Source organism: Spermophilus citellus (genome assembly GCF_964194105.1).
Source record: "Spermophilus citellus genome assembly, chromosome: 8".
Lineage (NCBI taxonomy): Eukaryota > Metazoa > Chordata > Mammalia > Rodentia > Sciuridae > Spermophilus > Spermophilus citellus.
In genome coordinates, this window is record NC_138189.1 from 110,764,458 (window position 1) to 110,777,856 (window position 13,399).

A 13,399-nucleotide genomic window follows, 5' to 3' on the forward strand; every position below is an offset into this window, starting at 1 on the left:
TTGACTGAAACTACATTAAAATTATCACATTCCAAAACAGAAGGTTATTTCTGAAAAATTTTCTATAAAGTCTATATGTAGTATATGAGTAATTTCAATATTTAAACATTAAAACCCACACCAACTTTCTTCAATTATAGAAATTTTGTTTTTTCAAAAGCCAAATCAGCATCTTACTTAATAAAGCAAGAGCTTCTATTTATTTCATTTTGACACTGTTATCATTTCTTTAAGTAGTCATTAAAAATAAACAAATGCTGCTATAAACCGGGTGTGGTGGCAGACACCTGTAATACTGTGGGCTTGGGAGGCTAAGGCAGAAGGATCACAGGTTCAAAGCCAGCCTCAGCAAAAGTAAGGCACTAAACAACTCAGTGAGACCCTCTCTCTAAATAAAATACAGAATAGGGCTGGGGATGTGGCTCAGTTGTTGAGTGCCCTGAGTTCAATCCTGGGTAACAAATAAATAAATCAATGTGACTTAAGAAGTAATTTTGGAATGAGGGACTTCTTCACATCCTCCTTCACTTCAGAACAGACATTTCTTCTCATTTCTATTCTTACCAACAGCTGTAGTGTTACTAAGCTTCTGAGTCATATTTTGTTTTTGATGAAGGTGTTGGAGTTGATCTAATTATTTTTCATATTTCCTCATTCTGGAGAAAGAATATTATCTTAAGGTATTTTGCTTTGCTGGTGCTGCAGTGAAAAATAAGCAAAGCAAATCATGCCACGCACAGGCTGTGTAAATTTAATGAAGTTAACCTTTTTGTATATTGCAATTTCCTCATCTTTAAAATGGGACCATCAGTCCTAAGTACCTTGTAGAGTTGCTGTAAGGTATAAATTGGGTTAGTTCACATAATACTCAGCACAATGCTTTGTTTACATTGGTCATTTTAGTTTTTAAATTTCACCCATGTAGCCTATCCTTCCTCACACTTAGGTAATTCTTGTTCATCTGTATAGTCTTATTCAACTGTCACTTCTACAAGGCTGTTTTGATATCCTCCCACCCCAGAGCTAGCCACTCACTTTTTTATGTAACTAACACACTTTATTATCTAACTCTATTATTGAAGTATTTTCACCAAACCTAAGTCAATTATTTACATTTTCTTTCTCGAATTCCAAAGTAAAGTTTGGAAAGCAAAAAATGTCTGTATCCATTTCTATATATCTTATTGCTTGAATTTTTTTTAAATTGTGAATTTTTGATGTGAATTCTTTTTCTTTTTAAGAAATAAAATCAGCCAGGTGTGATGTAGCACACCTGTAATCCCAGTGACTTGGGAGTCTGAGGCAGGAGGATCACAAGTTCAAAGCCAGTCTCAGCAACTTAATAAGGTCCTAAGCAACTCAGTGAGACCCCATCTCAAAACAAAAAATAAAAAGGGCTGGGGGTATGGCTCAGTGGTTAAGTGCTCCCTGAGTTCAATCCCCAGTACAAAAAAAAAAAAAAAAGGAAAGAGAAAGAAAGAAAGAAAATCCACCATGAAGGATCCCTTGAACCCACTTATATAATACTTAGGAATCAAGACCACAACAATACAAATCATTTATTTGTGTGAGAACAAAGAGGAGAAAGGAAACATGGGGGTTGTTTTTAATACAAAGTCTTTTGGGATTTAATATCTTTTTTTCAATGAGCAAAACTTAAATGTATAAGTTTTAAAGTTAAAACTTATAAACATCATCCCTATTTTAACAGTCTATTGATATATGATGACTAAAAATTACTCTAGCATTGATAAAATGAAATGTCATACAGCAAATGAGCTTTTATTTAGTCTTTTATAAGGTCTTTATTTTAAAATCAAAGAAGCCAAATGGTAGTTTCCAAGTTAAATACAACTTCTGAATACCTTTTGTGGGTAAGCATGAAGCACCATCTCCCTCTGCTCTCCTGAGACACCCTGCAAGCTCTAGGAACTATGACTCTGGGAGGGAAGTGGGGAGAAGTCAAAGCAACACACATCCTAAAAGTGGAATCACAGGCAACTACTGTCCCCAGAACTGTCTGCATGCCTCTCTGATGTTATCTTGCCTCAGCCCTCTGTTTCAGCTCTGGAAAATGTTGCAGGTAGAAGAGCTGGAAAAAGAAAAAATGCTTCCCATGTTCATTTTTACTGTGCCCAAGCTTTGCCAGCCTGAAAGTCATCCTAGCCTTACCTCTGTTTTTCAGTGGAGGCAAAGTAGGGTGGAGGTCTTTATTACATTCATTCCTTTCTGTGCAGCATTCAATTGATCTTCTTTGATGAGGAATAGGAGTGTCCTAAAATTGAACCCAAACAGCTTTTAGTGAGCCTCCTCTAAATTTCAAACTCAGTTCATCTAAAATATAAGAAACGATTACTAAGAGAACTCATTTAAACATCCAATAATTTTATACAAACATCTTGAAAATGTCAGTTTGTATCAGATAATCCATTTCAAATTATTGTATATTATTGCAACTTCTGCATTTCAATCAAATTACCACTATATTTGTAATAATCAGTGTCCATAAACTGAGGAAGAAGTCTTGGTTTAATGCAATTAGATAAAATGGGTTTTGAAGAATATGAACTAATGACACACTAACAAGAAGTTAACAAAACTAAAAAGGGCATTTCAAAAAAAAAGGGGAGAACTGGTCCAATGAGAATTTTTAATTACTTTCCAGATTACTAAAAATGGGCTAGCCATGAAAAATAACTATTTTGTCTTACTTGAATCTTGGTAGAAATACAGCCAATGCAAAATTACAAATGAAATCAGGTTATCTTCCTTACCCGACACTGAAAATCTGAACCTTCTAGTCCTAGACACCCAGAAGTAACCACAGGCATCCCAGAGTCGTCTTCCTCTATCATTGTGAAACAATATCCGTCTGTGCTAAAAGCAAAACCAGCAGAAAGACATAGAGAGAGAGAGATAGGTGGGGAGGCAGAGGGAGAAAGTCTGTGAGTTCAGGGAAAGCAAAATACATGACGTATCATTTGCTTCATTATAAATAAGGAGAAAGTCAATGATCTTTATAGGTTACACACTTTGGAGAATCTCAAAACTTCCCTTTTGTGAAAGTAAATTTAATTATCATAGGAACATTTAGTAATATCTTCTCTACCTAGAAATTTGTGCAACGGGATGTAAAATGTCCAAATAACACATATCATTTATTAACATGGATAACCATATATACCACTGATGAACTTTGGCCCTTCACAGATACCACTTGCCTGGAGAAATCAAGACATAAAACTCTGAGGAAGTAGTACCATCCTCACCTTTTATGTGAGAAAACTGAGGCTCAGAGAACATGAGTCATACAGTCAGTGAGAGAAGGCAGGCAGGGGTTGGAACCCATGAAGGTGAACATTTAGGCCAGCTCTCCTTGGCCTGAGGTAGTGAAGTAAACTTATTATCACTGAGGTATGACAGCTACAGACAGGTAGGAGCCAGTCCAGCAGGGCACATCTTAGGTAGCAAAGACTCCACCATTGGGTTCCCCTGCCTCTGGGTTGGCCAGAAGTTTAGCTTAAGCAGTCTGGGCTTATGCTGGGAGTGGATAAGGGCAGACAACAGAAAGAAGGGGTTTTGACAAAAGAATCAAAAAAAGCAAATTTTTAATTTTTATGTTTTCCTAGGTTAACATTCACTAATGTCATATATTTTTTAACAAGAGAGAAAATAGTAATATTTCTTCTATTTCACAGATGAAGAAATTGGAGATAAGAGAGAATACTACACTTACATAAGGTTGAAAGATAAACATTTGCAGAACCAGGGTTTGGATAAAGGCTCTCTTACTTAATTCCCACATAATTTTTTGCTATCCTGGGACTAAAATGAAAAACAAGAACTTGTAAAAATATAACTATTTGAAAACAGACCTTACTGTCTTCACAAGTTTGGGTAATAAATGCCAGTAGACTCCCAGTGTAAGCCATAAGCCACTATTGCAGGTTTTCTGAATCAAAGTACTAAAACATATCTCCATTATTTTCTTACACATATGCATGCTCAGTGTCCAAGATGGAGATGACAATAGTCCTGGAAGGTCAGGGAAGGAAGCTTGGAGCATATATTAGCTGTGATTTGTAGTTTGTCTGTTCTGTTTTAGCAGTAGCAGCATTCTGCCATACATAAGCCCTTCAGTTATCATCAACATTTTTAGAAGTGTTTACTCAGCTTATCACCCTCAAGCAATCCAGCATGCCTCAGTTTATAAGAAGTAGCTGAGCAAAGTTCACACATACTAATGAATGGCTTGGAAGGGTCAATGATAAATACCGTTGTCAGACGAAGGTCAAATGCATGAATATTACTGAGAAGAAAAAAATTCTCTCAATAGCCTATGTTCTAAATTCTCTGGGGCTTTTTAGCCAATTCACTAAAATTGCCAGGAAAATGTAAACCATATAGACGCTGAAGGTAATAAATAAGTGTTCCTTAGAAATTTAAACAATTTGAGTGAAAAGTACTCATATGGTTTTTAAAATTCTTTTCCTACATACTTAGATGATATATAACCTACATTTCTTATCTAAAGCAAGATTCAGGAACTATCAGAAATAAGCCATCCTAATTTTCTGACATTAGGAATTCATAGGGGCTATAGCAGTCAATGTAATATATTAAATCTACAGAATTGTTTCTCCTTAATCATGAGTTCCCTTTAATCAAAGACTGAAAATAAGGACTTGTAAATTTATAAGAGTAAAAAAAGTGGGGAGGGATGCTGTGCACGGTGGTGGCATATGCCTGTAATCCCAGTCACTCAGGAGGCTGAGGCAGGAAGATCACAAGTTTGAGGCCAGCATAAGCAACTTATGGAGGCCCCCATCTCAAAATAAAAAATAAAAGAGGCTGGGGATGCAACTCAGTGGTGGTGCAAACCTCTATGCTTATTTTCTTGACACCAGTATTGCCAAAAAAAAAAAAAAAGAATTAAAAGGGCAATTGAAAAATCAGATAAAGATGTTGGCAAGTACTATTGTAATGCCCTAGAAAATACAAAACTGAAGGAGAATAACTCAAGCTTTAAATGTACACCTCCTTGTTTGCAAAGAGAGGAATCAAAAAATATATAAAAATGGTGAAAGAGAGAAAGACTCTGGAGAAAAGAATTCATTTGCCATCAATATAAATTCAGAAAGGAATATTAGTTGAAGAACAAGAAAGAAGGTGACAGAGCCATTTGGGGGCATATTATCTGCAGCAAGCTAAAGTAATTTATAAATTCCTCACTGAAACTGCTGTCTAGCAAGGAACATTAACTGGAAACTAGCTTGAGAATCACAGGAGAGCTTTCAATTCTCAAACAAGCATAAATCTAAACCAACCTATGCTCCAGAGTCAAAGCTGATCAACTCTGCCCACCATCAGGAGCTGGTCGCTGGATGTCACATACAGAGAGCCACTGACTCCTCCCATTGGCTTATTGATGGCTTCGTGGGTGACCTATTTAAACTTAGTTCTATGTGTGCAGATTATCAGCCTCATTCCTACAGTGTTGATAGTGACAGGAAGAGGAAATGAAGAATCATAATGGAAATCAAAATAGAAATAATTTTAAAACCAAATCAAAAGTAGTGAGATGTATGCATTAATATAAGATGAATCACGGTGAGAGTGGTGATCATGAATTTTTAAAAATAGAAGAACAACAGATGTACCATTTTTAAAATTCTGCCCCCTCTGGGTCACAGGCAAAGAAAAGTACACAACGAAACAGGATAGCACTTGAGAGCATACAGAGTGTTGCTGATGGATGCCTCACGGAACACCAAATTCATAAAAAAGCAAAGAATGTGAGAATTCAAAGGTTACATGAGGTCACAGCAGGGAAAATATAGCTCAACTCTCCAGATGGTTCTGCAGGATTAAGGCTTCTTAAATTTGACCAATATTCTAAGAGCAAAAGGGTGTCTGGAACATCTAGAAAGATCATCAAGGGAGTAACCATTTCAAGAGATTTTTCAGTGTGTCCAAGTGAACATAAGCCAACAAGAAAGGAGTGCACCTGCTTTAAAGCTTCGAGGGACTAAATGATATGCTTTTTAGGTAGATATGCAAGTAGAGACTGAGGGTTTTTAATTCCTCTCATTTCTGGTCACATCAGTTTATAATCCTCATTCATGAGCATTGTAGATGGTGAAAAACTTCATACGTCATTAAAAACTGCACTGACTGCATTTTGATTTAATGTGAGTACAGTGTGTACAAGGCTCATCCAAGCTTTGGTCCCTTCAACTCTATTCTTCCACTAAGACCTCAGGTCTCTCTTTTGAAAACCCAAGGGCTGCTCACAGCCACCAAGCTGAGAAGGCACTATCGTAAAACTTTTCCTCTAACTAGTTTAAATCTTTATATAAAGATTAACATCGCTGTGAAATAATTTCTAAAAGTTTATCTGCTTCGCTCAATCAAGTGAATGAAAATTTACAAGTATTATTTCAAATTTAGTCTCTACAAAAAATAATTATATAAATGGGTGCAATATGTTCAATATCACCTACCCAAAGAAATAACAGTTCTCTTGACTGATCAATATTTATCCTTCCCTCTTTTAGTTATAATGCTAGAATTCATAAAGTTAGTCTGAATGTGATTGTAAGAATGGATCTCAGAAGGCTGGTTAATATTGGGTCATTTGTAAGCAAATGCTTGAGAGCATCCTATCTTCAAAAATATCAATTTCATATGCAAGGGAATAAAGTAAGTTTTCAAAATTTCCTGTCACAGGTAAACTCAAAAGAGGTGTACAACTTGTCAAGTTGCTATTTAAATCATGCACATTTCAGTCCATTAACTAAAACAGCTGGAAATGCATAGAGCTTTTCGTTAATGGTGGTTCATTAGATATTTGTTGAGAATACTATGACTCTGGCTGAGTTATGGCAAGAATGTCAGGGCAAGAACCACGGGACCTTTGCTTTTGAGCTAAGTGACATTAGAGTCACTAATACAGGCCACCAAATCCTAAAAGAAAAAGAACAGCATTCAATGGAGCAGTAGGAATAGAAATCACAAGCTACCTAAGTGTTTTCTACCAATTAGAAAGTTTAAAAAAAAAAGATGAATAGTAATAATTACCAAAGCAACAGAATTCTAGAGATTTGTTTTCCTTCCTTAACTTCTTAGATAGATTCCCATACAACTGGAAAGGAATGGAATGAAATATATATGGCTCTACCGTGCCCTCCTCTGGCTTTTTCTCTGAGAGGGCTGTGCAGTTGGGAGGTGCAGTTGCATTAATGACAAAGCCCAGCAGGGGCTGCCTTTTTCTATTCTGTCCTCAAGAACATATAACTAGTGTACACCCCTCCTCCCTAACACACTAAATGACTTAGTATTGTGTTTATTTTTTCTGACGTATAAGACTTCTCCACTTTGTCTCAGTTTATACACTCATCAAGTGCTCATATATTTTTACCTCCACCACCCTGTACAGATCCTCACTGTCTCTTTGAAGGACTTCTTTCCTCTCTTAACCCTTTACCCACTGCACACAGTATTGCCTGATAGATTCTACATTTTCTTGCTTTGATCAATAACCTTCAATGGTTCTCTATGTACCATTTTAAAGAGCCCTACACTATTGACTTCTCATTAAGCCCAATAATAAACTGGCCTCATTTGACATTCTCATTTCTGATTAATGAGAGGCATAAAAGGAGAGTTATCTTTCATAAAAGGCTCTGTCAGCAAATTTGAAATCACATACTCTTCCAACTAAATAAATTTCTAATGAGGGACCCACCATTCTTCTAAGTGCAATAGTTCGAAATCAGAATGCTCTCCTGGAAAAGAATCATAAAGTTCAATGTTTAGGTGGCCTGGGCAACAGTGACAAAAACTGGATGCCTTACAGTGATACTCAGCATACAAGGTAAGCACGTTCATTTTAAATCCTCTGAGACTAGGTCAGGAGCACCTGTCTGAAGACTCAGGAAGAGGTTTAAAAGTCCCAAGTTAATATACCCTATAAAAAGACTTGCAGCCCCTAAGATTTTCCTTTTGGCCCTATGACCTTCAAGATATATAGTGGGAGACCTGTCTAGTTCCCAATTTAAGCAGCTTGGTGTCATTTGCATAACTTTTGTGCAAACATACATTTCAATTTATTATCTCTCTAAAACCTGAAAACTTTTGGGCAGAATTTTTGTTCAGTGTCCAATACTAAAAATTACCTCTGAAAAAATAATGTAACATAATTTTTAGAAATGGATAGACATTCATGAAGGCGTGAAGAAACCTGAAAGAGATGTTGAGAGAGAACAAATATGACTATCACAGATCACAGTAGTAAAACAGGAAGGCTATATAAAGCCAGACTCAGTTATACACAGAAAAATAAACAAGTCTAAGATAACACTTGATATAACAGGAAAATGACACAGAACATTTGCATAGTGAAAAAATCACATAAGAAGAGTTATTTAAGACTTTGCATTGATGGTCTATGGTCCTAGGAATAGAATCAGGAATTGGAAGGATTACAATGCAAAGTTACTCTTGGAAAAACATTTAGAAGACAGACATCATCGTGAGGGGAAAAGTAAAATGGTTTTACCCTTACTTTGGATTATAGATATATAGATACTCAGTCATGATATATTTGCACTATATTCTCCAATATGCAAACCATGAGCAATGGGAATGGCATGCAATTGGGTAGCAGACACACGTGCAGCTAATAGAGAGCAATCCAGGCATGACTTTGGCCTTGGAACTTGGTTGATAGAGCAATAAATTGATGGTACTGGTGAAGAATTTATGAACCCCTGAACTGAGGACACATCCTCTGAATTAACATATCTCACAATCTCACAGTGACGTATTTCAGAATCTCTTTATAGTAGATAGTACTCATTTCTAGTCCCTTTGGGGATGTGATGAACGTGAAGCCTTCCTGGGACACACTGTTTGACTGACATTTGCCTGGTACAAGGCCTCAGGCCAAACAACTTAGACCAGCCCTTATGTAAGGCATAAGAAAGCACCCCTTTGCCTTGAAAACTGCTTTACTTCAGAGTGCAAGACTTAATGCAGCGTTGCTTAAGTTACATCCCAGCAGGACAGAAAATTGCTTATTGCTGGTCTGTGAAGGAGTTAATATAGAAATTGAAACTCATACAGCAATTTCAGTGTATAAATCCATGTCTAAATGATAGAAATAGAAAAAAGGGGGCATGTAATTTGCAAAGTTTATATTCTTTTTTTAATAATTCATTTTTATTTTACTTTTAGAGGGGGTGGCTATCTTTCACCAGAGAAATCTAGAGAATTACTCTTTGGAGGGCAAAGAATCCAGTGTGAGCTAACAGAAATGAAGGTGGAAAGTCAAGGATTTAGTCTATGTCTTAGGACAAGGGAACAAAAGTAGTCCCTGTGATTTGCACATTATTGATCTCAGCTCATGGAAGTCTCAATTGGAGTTGAAATCTCATTAGAAAAATACATGTGCATTTTACTCAAGAGTGGATGTTGGGGCTGGGGATGTGGCTCAAGCGGTAGTGGGCTCGCCTGGTATGCGTGCGGCCCAGGTTCGATCCTCAGCACCACATACAAAGATGTTGTGTCTGCCGAAAACTAGAAAATAAATATTAAAAAATTCTCTCTCTCTCTCTCTCTCTCTCTCTCTCTTTCTAAAAAAAAAAAAAAAAAAAAAGTGGATGTTCAATCCTCTAAGAACCAGTGTCAGGGTTGGCTTTTGGCTAAGAATTCGTGATTTTGGAATTGTGGCCACAATTTCTCATCATGTCATCATACCTACTGATTACTTAACTTTCCATAGCCTCAGATTTCTTACCTGGAAAATATAGATAATGCTACATTCTATATAGAAATGTTTATTAGTTAAATATAGGTAAAATAAATATGCTACTGAAACTTATAAAAGTTATTTTAAACTTATAAACTTATAAAAGTTTCAGCAAATATTAGTTTTCTGTTGACCTCTCCAAGTTAACCCACCTATGCTGGTCATAACTATGTTCTTTTGAGGGATTCTTTGGTCATTGCTGTTTTTCTTCCTGTGATTTTCTTTCTTTCATTATCAAAAATCAAAGATTGGCAAACATACAATTCAAAGCCCATCTCAACCTGGCTTCCATCTCTACTACCTTAAATATTTCCAACCTGATCCTATTGATGTCATTGGACCTGACTGCCATTTTCCAGTTCTTTTTCTACTTGACCTCAAATTGCATTGAAGATAGTCAGCCTTAATATTTCCCTTGGTAAAATTAGCATTGGGGACACTAATTCTTAATCTCCTGGGACATGTCCTTGACCTAAGCATTAAATGTCTCAAGGCTCAGTCCTGCTCTGGTAGGTGGTAGATTGTTCTACTATTGATCCCAATTCCTCATCCTTCTCCATCATGATGGCTTCCCCTTGACTTTGAGCTTGACTGCATCACTTTATTTGATTAATGAAATATCAGAGGACATGATGCAGAAAGGGGCTTTAAAACATCACTCCTCCACAGGAGTGATGAAATGAGAAAGAAATATCCCAGGAAACCACTGGTCCAAGAAAAATGAAGAAATATAGAGCAAGCCTGTACCCCATTGGCAGCCTGAAGTCAAGCCCACCCAATCCCAGCAGAGCCCAACACAACTGCAACCCATCTATCAAACTCTATGTGAAAAAAATAAACGTCTTTACATGTAAGCCTCTGTGACTTTGAGATAGTGTATTTTACAGCAAACACTAACCAATGCTCCACGTACGCTACACTATCAAAGCAATCTTTATTCTGAGCACAGATCCATATCCCACTGTACAGACTGTTTCACTTATTTATTGGAAAATGTCAAAAAACAAAAACAAACAAAAAAAAAACTCAATTTGGAGCCAGGAACATGGTTCTTTGCCTCTATCTTCTTTCAATAAAAAGCTATACTATGCACCTAAATCTAAACCTAAGTCTTGTAAAATTCTTTTGTCCTCTTCCCTCCAATATCCAATCCATTAACATTCAGCTTTACCTTCTGAATGTTTCTCAAATGCATCCAATTCTCTCACCAACACCACACTAGCTCCAGATCCTTTTCTCACGTGGACTGTTCTTACTGAATCCCCTTCCAAGTTCTCTAACTATATTTCTTGAATTCACTTTTGTTTCCTCCTGACCCATTTAATATACTGCAGCAAAGCAAATTTAAAAAGACAAAAAGGATCATGTAACTCTCCACTGGCCCTACCACTGAAACACCTCCTCTATCAATGGCTTCCAAGGCTCTTAGGTTTGCTTACGATAGCCTACCAGGCATAGTTATCTTTCCCCTGTCTCCATGCTCAGCTCCTACCACATCTCCTACACCCTCTGTTCTAAGAAAACCAGTCTTCTTTGAACACAATAAGCTCCCCTTCTTACAACAGAGAATTTCCCTGCCTGGCCATTTTCTCCCAAGCCAACTTAGTACACTCCTGTGGCTAATGAAAAAAAAAAAAGACAAATATTTTAAACTGAGATAGATATGGAAAATCCTAAACAAAGGATTACTAAGACAATAGCTCAAATGACACAGAGATGTATTACGAACACCACAGGCTTAGATAAAACAGTAAACTACCTCCCCTTAATTTGCTTCCTCCTGCTAATTTATCTTTATTCAGAAAAACAAATTAATTTTCCTGACAATCTTCTGTTTATTGTAAAGAGATAGTATTTCCCAGGAAAAACAACTAGAAATTATTTTACCATAGCACAAAACTCAGTGATCTCTGCATTGTTTTGCAGTAAAGAGCCAAGTTACCAGACCACCCTGGATCCCAAATCCCATGTCTAAAATGAGAATATGCAATTCCCCTCCCTTCTGAATGGTACTGCTGATTAAATGAGACATGTGCTTTTGAATACACCCAACAACTTCTCTCCCTGTGTTAGTCAGTTAATATGTTATTTCTTGTGTTAATTATATAGATCTTTAGGATATTCTAGTAAGCTTATCAAGGTGAGCAGTCCTTACCCATACTGGAGGTATTTCAGACATGAGAATTTTTCAGATTTTGGAATAACTGCATATTCCTGAGATATCTAAGGGCCAGGAACTAATCTAAAAATAAAATTCATTTAGGTTTCACATACATCTTATACTCATAGCCTGAAGATAACATAATGTAATGAGCTTGTATTCTATGACCTGCCACAGGAGGTTAGGTTTGTAAGTTTCAATTTATGGCACATCATTTCTGTAATCTAAAATTTCAGATTTTAGAGCATTTTGGATTTCTGAATTTTTAGAGATTCTTAACCTATATTAGATTTTCTGCATCATAGGAAACTTTACAAAAACTCTCTGAAAGGAAAATTTTAAAAAAGACTCAAATCAGTTTCCCATACATTCTTGGCTTATAAAGTCCCAGATGTGTGTTAGTCAGGTGTTTTTTATTTTGTCACTAACCAAAATACCTGACAAGAACAAATTAGATGAGCAAAAGTTCATTTTGTTTCAGAGTTTTATTTTGCTCAGTTTCAGAGGTTCAGTTGAAGGCTGGCTGACTCTATTGCTCTGGGCCTAGGGTGAGGCAGAACATCATGGCAGAAGGTATGACAGAGGAAAGCTGCTCAATTCATGGCAGCTGGGGAGCGAAGAGAGAGGATAGGCAAGAAGCCAGGGACAAGATCAACTCCCCAAGGGCACTCCTCCAATGAACTACTTCCTCCAGCCCTGCCCCACCTGCCTATAGTTACCACCTGTAACTATCCATTCAAATTATTAATTCATCAAATGAATTAGGACACTTATGAGGTTACAGCTCTCATCATTGCCTAAAAGCCCCACCTCTGAACCTTCCTGTGTTGGGGATTTTGTTTTAAAAGCATGAGCTTTTCAGGGGATATTTCTAGATCCAAACTATAACACAGTCTGTTCTGCTTCTCTGACATTTTAACTCCTGAGATCCACACTTCTCTGGTTAACTTATCCACTTCTCCCTTGGCACATTCTAGCCTCATTAGACTGCTATTCTCACTAGAGAGTAAACAGCCATGGTGATCAGCAAGATGGATGGGAGTGCATAAGGACATGTAAGTAAGAAAAATGCCTACTGTTCAGTTTCAAATGTTACAAAGCATTTATAAAACCACGATTATCAAGTTCAATGTTGACTTTTCTAGTTCTTTGACAATGTCTTTCCTAAGACATCTGATGGACTCACATACGCTCCACATGATATTGCTTCCCAGAGCCAGTTTGTCAATATTTCCAATAGCTTAGGTGTTCTTTCCCACAAATTCTTAAAACAAAAAAATCACACATATGTGGCACTTGCTGCTGTTGAATTGACTGCAGGGAGCTGGTATTTTGAAAAAAAAAAATAATAAGTAGTTTTGCTCCTTGACAGAAAGGCTAGGATCTGTGCTGTTTATGTGCATGAGTGCTATATGAAGGAAGGAAGA

The 13,399-nt window shown here is 36.8% G+C and overlaps 1 protein-coding gene across 9 annotated transcripts in view; it reads right to left on the reverse strand.

The window, feature by feature from the left end:
• BMPR1B (bone morphogenetic protein receptor type 1B) overlaps positions 1–13,399 on the reverse strand; it is a 370,882-nt gene that overhangs the window by 31,341 nt on the left and 326,142 nt on the right. For all 9 annotated transcript variants that reach the window (XM_081303652.1, XM_081303655.1, XM_081303651.1 and 6 more), the window contains 2 exons: positions 2,775–2,877; positions 2,173–2,275 (listed from right to left, as the gene is read on the reverse strand). In XM_081303652.1, coding sequence (XP_081159778.1) covers positions 2,173–2,275; positions 2,775–2,877 — 206 coding nt within the window. The remainder of the gene's footprint in view (positions 1–2,172; positions 2,276–2,774; positions 2,878–13,399) is intronic.